Source organism: Petaurus breviceps, unplaced genomic scaffold (assembly GCF_028583685.1).
Source record: "Petaurus breviceps papuanus isolate PSGF00001 unplaced genomic scaffold, PetGlider_PUasm1.0 90556, whole genome shotgun sequence".
Taxonomy (NCBI): Eukaryota; Metazoa; Chordata; class Mammalia; order Diprotodontia; family Petauridae; genus Petaurus; species Petaurus breviceps.
In genome coordinates this window covers 503115-522258 of record NW_027187273.1, presented here as the reverse complement: position 1 = coordinate 522258, position 19144 = coordinate 503115, and the positions used below count along the sequence as shown (strand labels likewise).

The window sequence follows — 19144 nt, the reverse complement described above, 5'->3', positions numbered from 1 at the left end:
TACACCTGGTAGTAATTTTCATCACCAAAGAAACTCAAAAACGAAAAAAACTTTTCTTTTCCTGTTCCCACTCATAATAGTAATGGATAATATAAATTCATATATGGGAATTCCTGATCCTCACATGCCTACTTTTCTGTCCTCTTCAAACAAATAAATTCAGGTCTAAGAGTGTTCATCGAGGGATTTTGAACAATAACTACAATTTCATTTGCCATTCTGCAGTTAGATTATGTGTCTTTGGGAACACGTCTACTTCAGACTTGATCACACTGGAAATTTTAAAAGTTGTGTATTTAATTAAATAGTCAGTGGAAAAACCTGGTTCCTCCTAGGGAATGCAACCATCCTTACTACTTGTTTTCCACTTAACAGTTATGGGTATTTGGAGGTTTTTTTTGCAGGGGGTCAGAGAGTTTTGTTTTAAAAAGATAGAAAACCACAGGTATGTACTCTATACTCAAAAAATACGATTAAAATGTATATTCATAGGTACCTGTGATGGCTGTCAACTAGAGTATCATGGATGGTTGACTTTTAATATTTCATTGCCATTGTCATTCTGAAAAAAACAAGTAGTACGTCATTTCAGATATTGCTTGGTCTTTTTTTATGTCCGTGGCAGCTAGGTGGTACAGTGAAGAGATGCTGGACACAGAGTCAAGAAGACCTGAATTCCAGGCCTGCCTCAGACACTTAACTAGCTGTTTGGCCTTGGGCTAGACTTTAACCCTCTCCCAGTCTCCCCATCTGTAAAATAGAAATATGAATAACACCTTCCTCACAAAATTGTTGTGAGACTCAGGATTAACATATGTAAAGTGTTTTACAAACCTTAAAACCCTATACAAATGCTGTTATTATTGTTGTTGCTGTTACTATATGTTGGAGTAATATTTAGCTGATTTTTAGAATTGCATTAAAACAGTGTCTTTTTTTTAACCCAAAGGTCCTACAGTGAAAACCCATTATTTCATCTTTTAAATCTTTTTCTCATTTCCTTAATAAGCTACTTGCCAAAATGATGGATTAAAATATTGCATTAATAATAACTCACATCTATATAATGCACTTTGAGGTTGGTAGCAAAGTGCTTTCATGACAGCAGCCCTATCAAGTAGGTAATACAGGTATTAATATCTTCTCAGAGCTTTAGTTTCTTTGTGTATAAAATGGGATGAATGATTTAGCTATAACTAATATGAGTTGGGACAAGTAGGTGGTACAGTGGATAGAGTGCCAAGCCTGGAGTCAGGAGTTCAAATCTGGCCTCAGACATTCACTAACTGGGTGACTCTGAGCAAGTCACTTAACCCTCTTTGCCTTTGTTTCCTCATCTGTAAAATGAACTGGAGAAGAAAATGGTAAACCATTTTCCAGTATCTTTGCCAAGAAAGCCCCAAAAGGGGTCACAAAGAGTCTGATACAACTGAAAAAAAACTACCGTACAAGAAAAGTATGAGCTTAAGGTGAGATTCAAACCCAGGTTTCCTGACTCCACTATGACACACTGAGGGGACAACCAGGATTTCTATTTGTAAAGATTTTCAAAAGTGTATATTGGTAGGCCCTTCCATTTTGCTGTAGTGACAGTGTTATGGTACTCTTTAGTTTCAGCTCAGGCACCGAACTCTGCCATTACAGCTCAGACAGGTGTTGGGGTGGCCTCTACAGTGCACCTAAACCCCATGCAACTGATGACAGTCGATGCCTCTCATGCACGGCATATCCAAGGGATCCAGCCAGCACCTATCAATACACAAGGGATCCAGCCTGCACCAATTGGAACACAGGGAATCCAGCCAGCACCAATTGGAACACAGGGGATCCATTCAGCAACACCAATCAATACACAAGGACTTCAGCCTGCGCCAATAGGTGCTCAGCAACCTCAGAGTGAAACTAAGACTTCAGGTAACTGAGTTTTCTGGCACTATTCAAAGGGGCAGATAAATTCTACTCTGATTTAACTGTTTGTTTATAAGGCATTTTTCATTTAGCTTTGCTTTCTGGAAAGGTAGTCTTTGTCTAACAAGGGATGGTAAGTAGAGCGAGCATTTTTTGGAAATGAGTAAATTATCCTGAATAAAGGATATTAATTCGCAGTATCTGATCTATTTTTTAAATTACCATAAATTCCAGCTGGATCATAAAATTTTAAGGAATTAGACTATAAAGGGTAAAAGGAAGGAGAATGACATTTGTCTCAATTGTAGAAGGCAGATAAAATAACAAGTAGAAGTTATTTGAGACAAGGTTAGATGTATACTTTATATATGTGTGTATATATATATATATATATAAATATATGTATATTTACTGAGTTCAACACAACAAAAATAAAATGAAATGAAAAAAGTAACTAAGTTTCTGCATAGATCATTGCTAAAAACATAAAATTGATAATAAACATTAAGAGGTATCATTACTCAGTGCCCAACAAAGTCTTATGACTAGACAGTTTACAATAGAGAATAGATTTAATAATTTCATCCATTTGAAAATTTATTAAACCTCCCTCCAAATCAGAAAAAAAAACATAAATTGAAATACCTTTGCAGTGACACTTTAACACTCACCAAACGACAAAAATACCTAAAAGTGAGAAAACTCAATACTAACATATTGGTGATTAAATCAGTATGTCACTCATTGATAGTGGAATTTCCAATTGTTAGAATCTTCTTAGAGGACAGAGTGGAAACACAAGAGGCATAAAAATAATCATACACTCTGACTCAATAATTACATATTGAAAAATTACCTTGAGTATTATCATGAAGCAGAAAAAAAAGACTTCTAGAAAAATGCATGCTCATATTTTTCATAGAAATTTCCAAGTATTGAAAAGTCTAAGTATCTGACAGAGTGTGACTGAGTGAATTGTAGCAGATTATCATAATTATATGTTATAGTGGCATTTAAAAATTACAAAAATCAAAAGTATTTTTAAAAACCATATGAATATAAGGGAAAGAAAGCAGAACCAGAAATAGAGTGTATACACTGACTAGGACCACAGAAAAGGAGCAATATATACATAAGCAGAAATGAATGTACAAATAGGCTATAGAAGGGGAATGATAAATGTTATTGTCATAATGCATGTAGAAATTTTTTTTGGTTTAAATTATTTGTAGACCTATATTAAACTTTTTTTGTTGAAATTAATGAAGAAAAGTCAGTGAGCTTTTAAATGGGCCAACTTTTTCCATCTCCTCCCCTGAAATTGAATGCTTTCTTGAAACAGAAAATAAGCAAAAATACCTGATGGAGTCACCATTTGTAAAGATGCATGCACCATTCTGCCCTTGTAGTCCCCTCCCCCACCTCTACCAACTAGAGGGAGAAGGTGTGTTTCATCATTGTTCGTCGCTTCTTCCATTGTATTGGCCATTGTTGGATTTTCCATCAGTATTTCCCTTTAATGAGCTTTACCTTCACATTGTTGGAGTCTTTGCATGTTATTCCATTGATTTCACCTTGCATTGGTTCATATCTTCCCCTTGTTTCTCTGAATTCAAAAAAATTGGCTTTTAAGTTATTGGCAACCTTTATTTTAAACTGAACTTAGGATTTCATCAGTATAGGGAGCTTCCAGGGAGAAACTTTCTCTGTCAATGTGAATAGCTCAGCATTTATTGCAGCTTCCATCTTAGAGAATTGCCTGCCTGGGGCAAAGGCTTTTCCAGGGTCACATAGCCAGTATATATCAGAGGAAAGACTTGAACCCTTTGAGTCAGGTCCTGACTCAAAGGCCAGGTCTATTTTCTACTCTGATGCCCCTGTATAGCATAAAAACCAGAATTTTTAACTTGAGTTTTAACTACAAGGAAACCTCAGAAATGGCTTCTTAGTCAGACATCATCATTATTTATTTACTAATTTGTTTTATACCACAAGCCAATCATAATGGTCCTTTAAGTTTGTAAGCATTATCCCCATTTAACAGAAGACAAAATTAAGGCTGAAGGAGGAAATGATTTTGCCCAAGGCCAAGATCTAGGGAAAGAATCGAAATTTCTTTTGAAGTCTGACATGCTTTTCACCATCCTAACTTGTCTTTCCTAAAGCTTAATTATATGTTAAAGTATTTGCTGTGGAAATCCACTCTAAATGTCTTCATAAATACCTCTTTTATCAACTAAGCACAGTCAAACTCTTGCCAGTGTTTTTTGACTGTGTTTTTAAAAAATGTTTTCTTTGGTTGAGGATAGGGGGACAAGCCTTAGGTAATTACAGTTTGAACACAAACAGGATAGTTTTGTATTTCTTCCATCACAGCAGCAGCATCATAACTGTTCTTAAGACCTAGTTAATAGACCATATGACCATAGAATTTCATAATGTGGAAATCTTGGGCCTAGAAAATGACCAAAATAAATGGAAAAGGAAGAAAAATTTTTATCATAAAGCATTGTATTATAGTGGGGAAAGCCCTTGACCTTAGAATCACTAGCCTAGGTGGAATCCTGGCCGCTTCTCCCTAGTACGTGCTTTTGGCGAAGTCACTTAGCCTGTCTTCATCCTCTGTTTCCTCATCTGTAAAATGCAACATTTGTCATTTCTCTCCCAGGCTCATTGTGCAGGTAAGTGAGATAATGTACATGAAAAGACATAAATAGTCAGGGAATACATGAGTGTAATAAATCTTCTCTTCCATCTTCTGTGAGTCCGTATGAGTGAAGCTCGGTGCTACAGTCCTGAAAAGCTGGTCTGTTGTGGCAAGTGCTAGAGCGCACAGGCCCTGAAGTGGGTTCTTTAATGATCTGAGGAAAAGAAACCATGCTGAAAAGGCTCACTTCCACTCAGGGAGCTTGAATCATCCTTCTTTTTTTCCCTCTTGTCTTGTCTGTCGTCCCAGCAGTGGTGTTGGCAGATGGAGCAACAATCGTAGCCAATCCTATTAGCAATACATTCAGTGCCCCTCCCGCAGCTACCACCGTGGTGCAGACCCACAGCCAGAGTGCCAGCACAAGCGCGCCCGCCCAGGGCTCATCCCCGCGCCCCAGCATCCTCCGGAAGAAGCCAGCCAGCGACGGGTGAGCAGGCCCAGCCTTGCACAGTGATGCAAGGGACTTCACTTAGAGCAGGGCCGCTGGAGTCAGTGCTTCTCCACTGGCAACGAGGGTGAATCATTAGGTTGGCCGTTACACAGTAATGTTTGTATTTTCTTCCAAAACTTGGCCCTAGAGGTTGTAGAATGAAAAGTCCATGACTTTTATGGGGGTTTGTATATGGACTTCCATGGTTTCTCTCAGGATTCTCTTCTGGAATTCTTAGAGTAGTCCTGGGATTTACTCTTTTCTAGGGAGGCATTTTCATTGTTAGTGACCACAATCTATTTTTCTTTCATATAAAAAAGTTGTTCACTCTGGATAAAAAAGTGACTGATTCACCACAGACTATGTGTTGTATTGTCCTATGAGCCTCGGCACTGACTTTTCACTTTTAGCATGGTGGGCGCTGTTATAGTGACAGAATTTGGAAGGGTGAATGTTCATTTTCTAGTTCTAGTCAGTTTTTAGGAAACAAAGTAGCTATCACAGCTTTAATTGGAGAGTTTTGTTTTGTTGGCATCTTGAACCATTGAGAACCTTCTCTAAAAGAGAGAAGAGTTTGCCTAGAGTGCTTAACACTTTAGAAGGTACTTCTTTTAGTATACTGGATTTTTTCATTTCAAGACTAAATCTGTAGTGAAATAATGATATTAACACAAGCACAAAGTGAGGGTAGTATTTTAGCCATTATGAAGAATGCTCCAATGTATGACAGGTGGAAGGCATCATACACATAACTGTCAATGTTTAATGTCGTGTATCTGGAGCTATTTTTCAAGGTTGTCTGTGTGTTTCAGAATGGCAGTCCGGAAGAGCCTCATTCCCCCTCAGCCACCTGAAGTCACTAGTCCTCGAGTAGAAAGCTCCATAAGGAGTACATCCGGCTCACCTAGACCTTCAGGGTAAGGTCTGATTTGAATGTGACTAGTATTACTTAGTCATCCTCTATTAAGTGGGGAAAGGTGGTATTTAATAAGAGTGAATAAGAAAATTATATGCAGTGGAGTATGAGGAACTAAATATTTCAACATTTTACAACAAATATTATATTAGGGCACTACTTTGTGGTAAGAAATAACTTACGAATGAGTCTTTTCTGAAGTGCATTTTTGTGTGAGACACAGGACAGTACTGGTTCTAGCAAAGGGGTCAATGAACTTTCAACCACCAGACAGGGTAACTCAGAAGGGTCCAGGCAGTTCAGAAGCACTGGCTAAGGAAGGGGAAAGAAAGAGGGAAGAAAAGAAGGAGGGAAGTGATGGATTTGTTGAGAAACATTGAAGGACTATCCATAATAGCCTTAGTTGTATTAAAGCCACATGCCAGGGCAGCTAGGTGGCATAGTGAATAGAGCACCAGTCCTGGAGTCAGGAGGACCTGAGTTCAAATGTGACCTCAGATACCTGACACACTGTGTGACCTTGAGCAAGTCACTTAACCCCAACTGCCCTGACTTTCCCCCTCCAAAAACAACAAAAAAAATCCACATGCCAACTTTTCCATTCCAATAGATAACTTTCATTACTAATATCTGTAGTATATTCTCAGTGATGTCTGTAGCCCTCTGCTGTAGACTTTACAAAGACTAATCAATTCTTTTCTTTCACGACTCCTTTTCTATTTTTAGAGTACTGACGATCTTTTTTCTACTCTTGTGTTCTTTGTGTGGTTATTCTCTTGTTTCTCCTTGTTTTTGTCTTTTTCTGCCTAATGAGAAATATTTGGACTTGTGTGCATGCTTTTCTTTCAAATTTGAGAATATTCATGGTTTTCAAATGAAAACTTAATGGAACATGGCTGGGCAGGCTTGAATCCTATCTTAGCTTTACATCCTTTTTAACTATACCTGGGGGGGGGGAGAGGTGAACAAAACGATTATTTGATTTAGAAGTTCTTTTCATGTAGAAAAAGTGAGTAAGGTAGAAACAAAAAGGACAAGTGAAGATTTAAAAATTAATGTGGAGTGATATTTTTGAGTCATTATTCTCTTAGACTTTGGAGGTTTAAAACTGATTTTTTAAAACCAAAAGTTTTTGGTTTTAACCTAAAAGTTCATACTTGGAAATGGTATATTGTTTATTATGATGTAGTTTAAAATCAATGAATAGTGCACCTAATTGCACAAGGTATTACTTTGGGTGCTTCACAAAATGAACTATTCATAGCTCCTCTCTCTAGGAGATTACCAGCCAAAACAACTGTATAATGTTTTGCTTTTATGTTTTAGTGCCAAACCTAAGCCAGAAATCCATGTATCTATGGCCACACCAGTCACTGTGTCTGTAGAAGCTGTGTCCAATCCGAGTAATGATCAGCCCACCATCGCTGTGCAGCCCACCTCTCAACAGCCACCACCTGCCATTCCAACTCTCATTGCAGCCGCCAGCCCCCCATCACAGCCATCAGTAGCCCTGTCAACAATTCCAGGAGCAGTTCCTGTCACGCCACCCATTACCACTATTGCAGCTGCTCCCCCTGCATCATCAACGGTGGGTGGCAGCCTTTCCGCTGTAATGGGACCTGCGGTGCCAGAGATAAAAATTAAAGAAGAAGTAGAACCTATGGACATCATGCGGCCTGTTTCTGGTAAGTTTCTGCAAAGAAATCTTTTCTCTCGTGAGTTTCTTTTCCATTTAGCAATATTCTTTTGCCTATCACCATAGTGCTAAAGCTGGAACTCTGGTGGCCCATTTAAAGTATTCTCACAAAGAGCTCCTCTTTTCAGGGTTCATTCCTGTCAAAGCTTTTGTACCCACTGCATTGTAAGACTTTGTTTTTGAGTAAGGAGGTAAATTTCTTTTTGAAGACTAAAACTGGGCGACCCTGATTTACAGGTGAGAGCAGTCTTCTTCCATTAGTAAAGTCAGTGCAAACAACTTTTTTTTCCCTCTGTTTTTCTGTATTCTACCAGACACAGCTACCAATAGCTTACACAATGCATTTTTCTTCAGTATCTATCAAGGAAATGAAGATAACCAGGGACATATCTGTACATCATGACAGCTGAGGGATATTTAAGATTCTTGAGAAGAGGCTAGTTAAGAATTTTCATTAAATATGTTACTGAAGAAAGGACTCTTGATCAGCTTCTCTCTATGCTTACTAAAATGTTTTGTTTTCCCATGCCCCTTCCATCTGCATCGTTTCCTTTCTTTTTCACCACTGACGTTTTCCAGGAAGTTGCAGGATGGTTTCTTTTGAAAGCCAGTGTGAGTGACCCAAGGTGGCTGGGGGGGGTCACAACTTCAGTTTTTCTTAGCCTCACTACTGACTTACTCTTGGCACTAGGCAAATTATTTAACCTCTTTATTAAGAGCTTTCTACCTCTGGCTACCAGAATGCATTTTTGTGTGATACACAGGACACTGTGCTTCTAATTTTTTTTTCTTTAGCTTTTTGGAGGGAGGGAGGCAGGGCAGTTGGGGTCAAGTGACTTGCCCAAGGTCCCACAGCCAGTAATTGTTAAGTGTCTGAGGCCAGATTTGAACTCAGGTCCTCCTGACTCCAGGACCAGTGCTCCACTCACTGCACCACCTAGCCGGCCCTGTATTTCTAATTTTTAGCTGACAGACACACGATCTAATAAGACAGGAATAAGGCAGTGACATTTTATCACCATCTTTAATATGTTTGAAGTCCTCTAAAATAATATAGTCACTATATGAACTCAGGGCACCCTTCTTATTTAGGTAACATTAATAGAGAGAAGTCCTGTTTACCGTCAGCAATAAAATGCAGTCTCATATTGCAATTATGTTTTCATAGACTTTGTGTTTCTTCTCTTCTGTCAGCAGTTCCTCCACTAACAACCAACACTGTGTCTCCATCTCTTGCACTGCTGGCCAACAACCTGTCGATGCCTCCAAGTGACCTGCCACCTGGTGCCTCTCCAAGGAAAAAACCACGGAAGCAACAGCATGTGATTTCAACAGAGGAAGGTGACATGATGGAGACAAACAGTACTGATGATGAGAAATCCACTCCTAAGAGTCTGCTGGTGAAGGCTGAGAAACGCAAGTCTCCTCCCAAAGAATATATAGGTAATGGTGGCTTTTGGAAGGAGATCTCCATTGAAGCACTGGTTTTTTTTCTGCTTTTCTCAAGTCAGTCATGTGTACTTGAGATTTTAAATTATGAAGCTGGGCATAGATGAAATTGGGTAGGAAAATCAGATTATGACTCTGCCTATTTTATCTTTCTTTTTCCTTTTAATAGATGAAGAAGGTGTGAGGTATGTCCCTGTACGTCCAAGACCTCCCATTACTCTGCTCCGACATTACCGGAACCCCTGGAAAGCTGCTTATCATCACTTCCAGAGGTACAGCGATGTCAGAGTCAAAGGTAAGAAAAACCCCTAAAGAAAGTGAACATTTGAGGGGCGGCTAGGTGGTGCAGTGAGTAGGCCCTGGAGTCAGGACCTGAGTTCGGATCCGGTCTCAGACACTTAACACACACACACACACCAAAAAAAATTAGCCATGTGACCTTGGGCAAGTTACTTAACCCTAATTGCCCTCCAAAAAGCAAAAAAAAAAAGTGAACATTTGAATCCTTTCAAATACAGATATTTCCTAACGGGCATGAAAGCATAGCTATGTTGGAAGTAGCAGAATGGTCTTGTGGAAAACAGAACTTCTGCCTTTTTGTATCTAAGCCATGAGTTGCTTTTTGGAAGATGTTTTATTGATGCAGTTAAAAAAAAATTGCTGTCACTTAATCAATGAGTCTTCTTCCCCCTCCCCAGAACTGACTTTTGTAACAAGTAAGTACAGTTAAGCAAAAATAAGTCAACACACTGGCCGTGTCTGGTGAGATAAACCTCATTACACATCAATACTCCATTGCCTCCCTGGTCCAGGAGGAAAGGGAGAAGGCATACTTCACCCTCAGTCCTTGGAGATCACTGGTCGTCACTCATAGCCATTGTGGTTCAGTAGTAGGAGGTCCTCCCTGGAAGCTCCCTCCACTGATGAAACTGCAGGTCTAGTATTTGCCCCCTCCTGTTTTTAAATCGTCTTTGCCATTTTGATAAGTTTCAGCTGTTTTTGCCTACATTTCTCTGATTCATGATTTCAAACATTCTTTTGTAGGGTTGTTGATAGCTTGCATTTCCTTTAAAAACTACCTGTTCAGGGCAGCTAGGTGGTGCAGTGAATAGAGCTCTGGCCCTGGAGTCAAGAGGACCTGAGTTCAAATTCGACTCAGACACTTCACACAAAAAACTAGCCTTGTGACCTTGGGCAAGTCACTTAACCCCAATTGCCCTACCTTCTCCCCTCCAAAAAAAAAGCAAAAACAAAAAAAACCTACCTGTTCATATCCATTGAGGGGAATGGCTTTTGCATATAAACCATGAGTATCTTCTCTTGTGAGGTTTCAGAAATCTTCAATGATAAACATAGGTGAATCAGTAAAATGAATCATTTTGATTTCCATGTTGAGCAATATGTTCTTCACTTTCCTCACTGACATAAAGGTTTTTTAGATATAAGTGTTATCATTATGTGCTTCAACCTAGAATATTCAATTTAAGGGGGGAAAATAGGCATGACTTCAGAAAAACAATCTGTTTCCAAGTCACCAGAGAGGGATGTGAAGATTTATATCAGCTCCATTTAAGTAGGCTGCAGTTGTTCTAACTACAATAGTTTATGGTTTAGTTTGACAGGCTTGTGTCTTGAGCCCTGTAATAAGTTGGTATATACAACATGATTCCACATCCTGGGCTTTGAAGACAGTATGATAGTGAGGCTGTACTGTAATAAAAATGGTATAAAGCACTTGGAGATATGGGCGTATACATATACATATATGTGTGTGTATACATATATATGCATACGTAATACCTGTCAACCTATATTCTCATCAAATTTATTGAATAACAAGAATGCATAAAAGTTTCTCTTTCAAGGAATTTATCCTTCAGTCTGTATTAGTCTACAGATCATTCAGTTATAATATTGGGTAAGAAGGGGTACTGTTAATAAAGTACTTGGAGGAGCCAGGAAAATAGCAGCTACCAGGATAAACTGGGTATTCTTTTCTGTTCAGAATCCACACAAACTGCAGGATGGGCAGTTAATGGCATCAGTAGTGACTCGAGAGCTTTCATTGTAGAGTTCTAATTTACTTATTGTTAAGTCGTTTCAGTCATGTCTGACTCTCTACGATACCATTTGGGGTTTTCTTGGCAAAGAAATGGAGTGGTTGCCATTTCCTTCTCCAGCTTATTTTACAGATGAGGAAACTGAAGTAAATCGGGTTAAGTGATCTGAGGCCAGATTTGGACCCAGATCTTCCTGACTGTAGGCCTGACACTCAATCCACTGTGCCACCTACCTGCACCTTTTAATAGATCTACTAATTTATGGTTGGGACTCCTTCTTGAGAAAGGGCAGTATGACTGTGTGATTTGAGATATCAGGAACCCTAAAGCTTTGATCTGGATACTCATATGTTTTAAATTTATTTGTTTATGTTTCTCACTTTTTAAAACAAAATGTCATCCTATTTATTTTAGATAGCCTAGATATTTTAGGGATGAGCTTATATTTAGTTCAGTTCTACAAACATTTATTAAGCATCTACTACACATAGGGCTTACTGATGGGGACAACAAAGAAAATAGCTAAATATTCCTTGCCCTTAAATAGCCTACATTCTGCTGGGGGTATACGAGATGTACCCTGAGAAGCAGACAACAGTAATGAGGAAGGGGATCAGGGAAGACTGACCTTAGCCTGAAGTGGATGGATCCACAGACCAGACACTAGGTGGGTGAGAACCAGAAACAAACATAATAGCATAATAGTCAGTGGACCTAATGACAACAGCTGCAGTAAGGACTTGCTATTAGATTTAAAAACAAAATCCCTGGGAAGATTGGAAAGCAGTGTGAGAGAAGTTAGTCCTAGACTAACATTTCGCAGCATTTACCTCAAGCCAAAATTTGACACGTGACTTGGACATAAAAGCTATATTGTAAACCTATCAGAGGAAAGGGGAAGGAGATATTTCCACAACGGATCAGGGAGAATTCCTGACCAAATAAGGGATAAAGAGTATTTCAGGAAATAAAATGGACAGTTTTAATTATATAAGACAAGTTTTTGTACAAACAAAAGCAGTTTACTTAGAACTGGAAGTGAAACAGTTAAATAAGGAAAATATCTTTTGTAACAGATTTTTCCAATAAAGGTTTGATAACTGTGATACATGAGGAATTGATACAAATATACAAGAACAAAAGCTACTCCCCATTAGGTAGATGATCAAAGGATATGAACAGGTCATTATCAAAAGGAGAAAGGTGAGTTCTCAACAACCATGTGATGAAGTGCTTCAGATAACTAATAATGAGCATGAGGCCTTTTATTTGCAGCTGAAACCTTTTGTATATGTTATTTCCCTCCCCACCCCCAGCAGATTCTTTTCCTTTTGTACCTCAGAGCTTAGCAAAGTATTTTGTATGTAGCAATAACTTAATAAATGCTTTTTCATTTATTCAGTAAGAGAAATGCAAATTAAAGTAACTCTGAGATCATACTACACACCTGTAATATAATACCAAGCAAAGGCAACTTCCCAAGGTTCAGAATACCAGCATAGGTGCTCTCCATTTTATTCAGTGACCAACCAAGAACAGAGAAGATTAAAACATGACATCATTCCAAATACAGCATTTACTAAGTGTGATTAAATAATCTCCAAGGACTACCCCACCCCAGGACCTTCCAATCTTTCAATCAATTACAAAGTCTCAGTTCTAAATACTTCTCCACCCCTAGGCTATACCTTAATTAAGTCCACCACAAAGTCCCTCTTCTCAAATGGAGATTAGTTTCCAAACATAAGGTCAAAAGTTCCCCACCCCTGGATCACAATTGAATCTACCCCAGAGTTACATCAAGTTTAAACACAGCACTTAATACCCAAATGGAGCTCTTTTCTTCATCTTGACACAAGGCAAGTTCTCAGCAATCTTAGTTCCTGGGGAGACAAGGCTTAGCAAGGCCATAAGATACATTGCCAATCCCTTCATGAATTCATCCTCTGTCTGTAGAACAGTCCTAGAACCCCTGAACACATTAGCAAAGCCCTTTCCCAGGATTTCTGTAAACATACAACAAGAAAATCCTTCTTCAGGGCTTCGGAACCAACAGAAAGGTTCCCAGACCCCTGCAACAACAGCACTGTCCTTCACCAGTGGACAGTATTCATTCTGTCTGCAGGACAGTCTCCAGACCCCTGCAACAACAGCACTGTCCCTCACCAGTGGACAGTATTCACTCTTTGTCTGCAGGACAGTCTCAGGGCTTCTTAGCGAACAGCCAGGTTCCAGGACTTCTTCAACAAAAGGACTGTCTTTCACCAGTGGACAAATCTGGCAAAACAACATCAAAACAGACAGACAAAGTGCCAGCAAAACAGCCATGTCTCCTCAGTCCTTGGCAGCTCAGGGGGCAGGTCTCAGAAGTCCAGGGCAATTCAAAGCGGCCACCAGCAATTCTCTTAGTCTCTCTCTCCACGAGGTGCTGCTTCCAAAAAGATCTTCCGCCTCTCTCTTGTCTCTCCCAATCTACGTCACCAGCTCCTCCCAGTTCAGGACTTTCTTTTCACATCAAAAAGTCCATCCCACAGGTGGGATTAACAAGCTCTGGGTTTTAACACAATCAATTTGAAAACCAAGCCAATACAGGGGAATCTTTAATTGCCATTACTATCACAACACCCCAAGATAACAAAAGGGGAGAGGGATAGACTGAGCATTTATATATGCCTACTATGATCCAGGGGCTGTCTTTATAAATATCTCATTTAAAAAAATTACACTTATTTGAAGGAGCAGTTGGAGCTACAGATTAGTCCAACAGTTCTGGAAAGTAATATGAAACTATACCCAAAATGTCACTAAACCCTTTGACCCAGAAGTAGCACTGTCACCCCAAAGAAATCAAAGACAGAGGGAAAGGATCTTTGTATTTAAAAAAACATTATAGCAGTGTTTTTTGTTATAACACAAAAGTGGATAAAACGTGGTACCCATTGACTAGGGAAGGGCAGAACAAATTATTGTAGAGCAGTGATGTCAAATAGAAAGGGATTCTTGCAGCAGCATATTGATTTAGAAAACCACAAATTAATATTATGTTGGATTGTATTTTTATTTCTTTTGTTAAACATTTCCCAGTTACATTTTCATCTGGTTCAGGCTACTTACTTACCTGTTGGAGTTTGACACCAGAGTGTAGGGGAATGGAATGGCATGTTGTTGTGCTATAAAAAAAAATGATCAAAGGGACAGACTTACAGCAATCTGAAAAGATTTGTATGAACTGACACTGAATAAAATGACTAGAACCAGGAGAACAACTTACACAGTGACTTCAGTGTTGTAAAGGAAAACTCTGAAAGAGTGGATCAGTCCAAGATAAATGATTTCAAAAAACTGACAATGATTCAAGCTTTCCAGCTTCTAGCAGAGAGGTGATGTGAAAGCCTGTAGGTACAAAACAAGGCATTTTTATGTTCAGACAGCCCAGGGTGTGGATTTGTTTTGCTTGACTCTATTTGTTACTAGGGAGGGCTTTCATCGGCTGGAGAGAGAGGAATAGTGGAGAGTTTGATAATAGTAATGAAAAGAAAGAAAAGGACTTTTATATTACATTTTAAAAATACACAGAAGTTCAAAAGGGGAAACACCCTGGCAGGCCAGTGTTGGTAATACCTTGTTAAATTTAATGTATGCTTCTTTTGAAAGCGATACATAACAAAGATTTATCGTTTCATATTTGCTTTTTTTTCCTGTTCTTTGATTATGGAAACAAATGGTGTTTGTTCATGTTCATAATAAAAAATAACTAGAAATCTACCAGTTTTAAAAGGTCTTTGAGTATAAACAGGTGACTTTTTTTTTTTTTTGACATTTTTAAAGCATTCTCAGTTCCTGGAGTGAGGAAAGGGGTTTTTGTTCCACTTTTATGGGTACTTGAATCAAATGACAGAAGGGGAACTACTTTGAAAACAGACATTGGTGACTTGGCTTTTATTATTGAAATGAATGGACTAAGGTTTATATTCATATTATTCCAGAGGAGAAGAAAGCCATGCTGCAAGAAATAGCCAATCAGAAAGGAGTATCTTGCCGAGCCCAGGGTTGGAAAGTTCATCTCTGTGCTGCCCAGCTGCTACAGTTGGTAAGTGAAGAGTTTCAGCAGCTTGACTGAGCCCTGGAGAAAAGAAATTAGATATTCCAGCTCCTTGACAAGCCAACTGACCATCTATAAGGAAAACATTTTGTTCTGAAGAACTTTGGAAATTTTAGCATTTGAGGTAGCTTACTGTCAGAGTGGCATACACAGTGTATTTATCCCAGGATCAGAAAATAGCTTCTGCTTGATACAAAGGTCCAGAATATTTGGAACAATTAAATTGAGTTTTTCTGTCTTTAGAGCAGTGGTTATCTGGAGAGATCTGTAATCTATTTAGAAGCATTCTAAAAGAGCAAAACTGTTACCAGTAAAGCAGTCTTCTGGAGAAGAGTTTGCCTTTTAGCAAAAAAAAAAAAAATAGGAATTTGGGCCAGAGTGTGAAAGACATCCTTACAAACAGCAAAAAATGATGTTAGTCTGATGATTTCTTTACATCCTGGAAGGGATGGCAGACACTGGCAGGAAAAATGATTGCTTGAATAGTTCTTACATTTATTTGCAAAACTGGTCAAAGGAATTGACTAGAATTGTGGCACAGTTGTTTTTGTCTTTTGAGTGTGGGCAGTTGCCCAAAACACTAAGAAATGAAATGACTTGCCTAGGGCCACACCACTGGTATGCAGTAGTGGTAAAAGTTCAGCACAGGACTCTTGACTCAGACTGGCTCTTTCCGCTATACTGTGCGGCCTTTGTTGCTTGGGATAAAGACTAAAGGATCGTAGTAAGTTATGCTTAGTTGTGCTTATTCTCATTTATTTCAGACAAATCTGGAGCATGACGTATATGAACGACTCACCACTTTACAGGAAGGTATCATCCCTAAGAAAAAGGCAGCTACCGATGATGACCTGCATCGAATAAATGAGCTGATACAGGTGTGAGCCCTAACCTCCTTTTTCAGTCACACACATCAGCCTATTGAGCTCTTTGCCAGGAAACCTTAGCTTACCCCCTTGGTAATTTTAGAAAAAAAAACAATCTGTTGTCAGTCTTAAATTACTTACCAACAGACTAAGTTTTTTTTTATATATATGAACAGTCTACTTTTTTAAAAAGTGGGATCAGAAATAAGATTTTTTTTAAATTATTTAAAAGTTTTTCAGGATACTGAATGGTGCTGTCTTCTGTTACAGGGAAATATGCAAAGATGTAAACTTGTGATGGATCAAATCAGTGAAGCCAGAGACTCCATGCTCAAGGTTTTAGATCACAAGGAGCGAGTCCTGAAGCTTCTAAACAAGAACGGAACTGTCAAGAAAGTGTCGAAATTAAAGAGGAAGGAAAAAGTCTAGACTGAGGGGAATCAGGACTCTGTGGAGAATGGTGTTGGGGGTTTTGATTTTTTTGTTTTGTTTTGTTTTTCAAAATGGAAAATTAAAATAAAGGAAGACATCCAGAGTACACAGAAGACAGCCGAAGGGACCCACCACGCCCAGTGACTAAAAAAGGATCATTGTCGACCTGGCATAATGAACCAAAAACTTAATCTCAGCCTCGTCCCTTTTAAACTTGCTTTGTGATCATATTTGTTTATAGCCCTCTGATGTGTCAGTGCTTACTAATTGGAATTAGTGACACAACTGGGTGGCAGGCATTTCTCAGCCTTCCATTTTACAAACTCTATTTACCCAGTGGATTCCTACAGGAAATGTACAGATCCTGGACTGAAAATATCCACTTGGACCATCTGGTATATCTGTCTCCACAATGAACACGAAACCTCTTCCAGTCCTCCCAGTCAGTTCTTGTTCCTGACCTTCCGTGTCTTTACAGCCAGTGCCATGCCACTGGGGGAACTGCCACATTTCAGATTTTAAGTGGTTTTGAACTTCTAGCTCTTGTTATTTTTTAAAAGAACCATTTCAAAGTGATTTTGTGATATTGTTTGTCCTGTGTGTGTCCAAGTTGGTTTTTTTTTGTGGTGGTTCAGGGCAGGCAACACCATTGGTGCTCTGGGATCCTTGTTTTGAAGTACATCCTCGACACAGTACTTCCTGTAGCTGGTGTGATGCTGTTAATTGTATGTACTCCATACATCTCCAAACATTAATAAAGGACTCAGTGAGGTTTTTGTACACGAGCATCTTGTATCTTTTTATAGTATATCATCGCTGTAAGATCCCCTGTAAATATTCTGGATTTACCACTTAGGCCCCAGGCAGGAAAGTAAAGCTAAAAGAAAGACTCCGTGGTAAAGATCGTTATCTGTTATGGCAGAAAGAGTCTTCTGGAAAGAATAGCATTATCCTCGATTAGAAATGCCATTTCAACATCCCAAAGAGCTTGACGTTCATTTTATAGAGGGCACAACAGTGATGACACCCCCAGGTGCTAAGTAATTGGGCAACTAATTGAAAATAATCCAGTTTCCCATACTTGGTTTCTATAGCTCCTTCAGTACTCCTGAACACAAGGCTGTGTTCCTTTACAGAGCAGATATACCAGCATATGAGGCCAAGGTCAACAGAAATTATTTATTTTTCTTTATGGTCTCAGGTAATGAGAAAATGGTCCCCGACTGGAATTTGTATTCATTTCAAGAAGCCAGACTGGAATAAAGCAATGCTACCATGGCCTCAACTTTTTAATAGGGATTTCTGTTTATGAGTTGTGATTTTTAGGAGATTTATAAGCAGGCAGTGACTGTTAGTCCAGGAAAACAACGTACAGCAAGATAACATTTGGAAATACAACGGAGGTAAGGTTTAGGGCTTTGCATTTATTCTCTGTTGAAATTTTTTGTTTTTTTTTTCAGTTGGGTCCTGCTACTTCACCCATCACCCAGTCCCAATAGTGACTGACATGGAAGATTTAACCTGCTCTATTTCCCAACCTGGGCTTGTTTGCCCTTTCTTAAGGTAGTTCTCTGCTCCCAGGGCAGGGACAATGGAGGGGTTTGATATATTGGAGCCTGACTCAGCATGGACACCCAATCAGCTCTGGTCCTATTGCAGCTCAGAACTCCTGAACTTAAATGATCCATTCAGCAGCAGCAAGAACTATAGTTCTTGTGAATAAGGTTCCAGCAGGAAATTAATAGATACATAAATCTGCAGAACAAAGTTTGTTCTTCCTGACCCACTTGGTGATTTGCACCTAGAAATTTTTTTCTGTCACTCAAGAAGTGTGATTTTATTTCACATGATGATTATGTGAAGTTGGCTATGGGAAGCATTAGTAGTTTTCTCCTCATTGGAGGTCTTCACATAGAGCACATATGTATGGCTGCTTGTTAGGGATGTTGTAAAGGGAATTCATATCCCAGGCTCATGTTAGACTAGATGGGCTTTGAGGTCCCTTCCATCTCTGATCCTGGGAAAATATTCCTGTCCTATTATGGTTTACTGTATCAGTTTCATAAACATATGGTTATCTGTTTACTTTTCCTTTGTTACAATAACCAATATTAACTGACTTTGTGGTCAGGAAAGTTGTACAAAGACTCTCCAAAAGTCAACCTAATTTTTCAGAAAGAATCAGCAATAAATGTTTTTTGAACAACTGTGCTAGGTGCTCAAAATACAAAGAAAAGACCCATTCCTGCCCTATGAGGTTTAGCGTAGTAAGGGCTTTCTGTTTCAAGTAAATAAAAAAAGATAGGAAATATTCTAAGAGTCCTATAAATGCTGTTCAGTAAATTTTATTAGAATTAAAAGGGATGATATCTGAGCTCAACTGGTAAAAATTTATAGAAAAGATAAGACTTGAATGGGACTTTGAAGATTTAGACTAGCCAAGGGGAGAGGAAGAGGGAGCGAGCATTCCTGTCATGTTCTACCCCAAGGCATAGAGGCAACAAGGCAGTGGTCATTTCCTGGAACAAAAAGTAGGCCATTTTAGCCCAAATGAGGCTCTTTGTAGGAAGGTAGTGAA

The 19144-nt window shown here is 39.0% G+C and overlaps 1 protein-coding gene across 9 annotated transcripts in view; it reads left to right on the top strand.

Annotated features, from left to right (window-relative positions):
* The window catches only part of SAP130 (Sin3A associated protein 130), a 58127-nt gene extending 40776 nt beyond the window's left edge, over positions 1-17351 (top strand). For 5 of the 9 annotated variants that reach the window (XM_069063345.1, XM_069063342.1, XM_069063340.1 and 2 more), the window contains exons 13-21: positions 1612-1914; positions 4865-5042; positions 5858-5962; positions 7288-7646; positions 8852-9100; positions 9276-9401; positions 15153-15256; positions 16033-16146; positions 16405-17351. In XM_069063345.1, coding sequence (XP_068919446.1) covers positions 1612-1914; positions 4865-5042; positions 5858-5962; positions 7288-7646; positions 8852-9100; positions 9276-9401; positions 15153-15256; positions 16033-16146; positions 16405-16563 — 1697 coding nt within the window. In that variant the 3' untranslated portion in view covers positions 16564-17351. The remainder of the gene's footprint in view (positions 1-1611; positions 1915-4864; positions 5043-5857; positions 5963-7287; positions 7647-8851; positions 9101-9275; positions 9402-15152; positions 15257-16032; positions 16147-16404) is intronic. The other 4 variants (XM_069063346.1, XM_069063341.1, XM_069063349.1 and 1 more) reach the window with 2 other exon arrangements.
* Positions 17352-19144: the final 1793 nt, after the last annotated feature.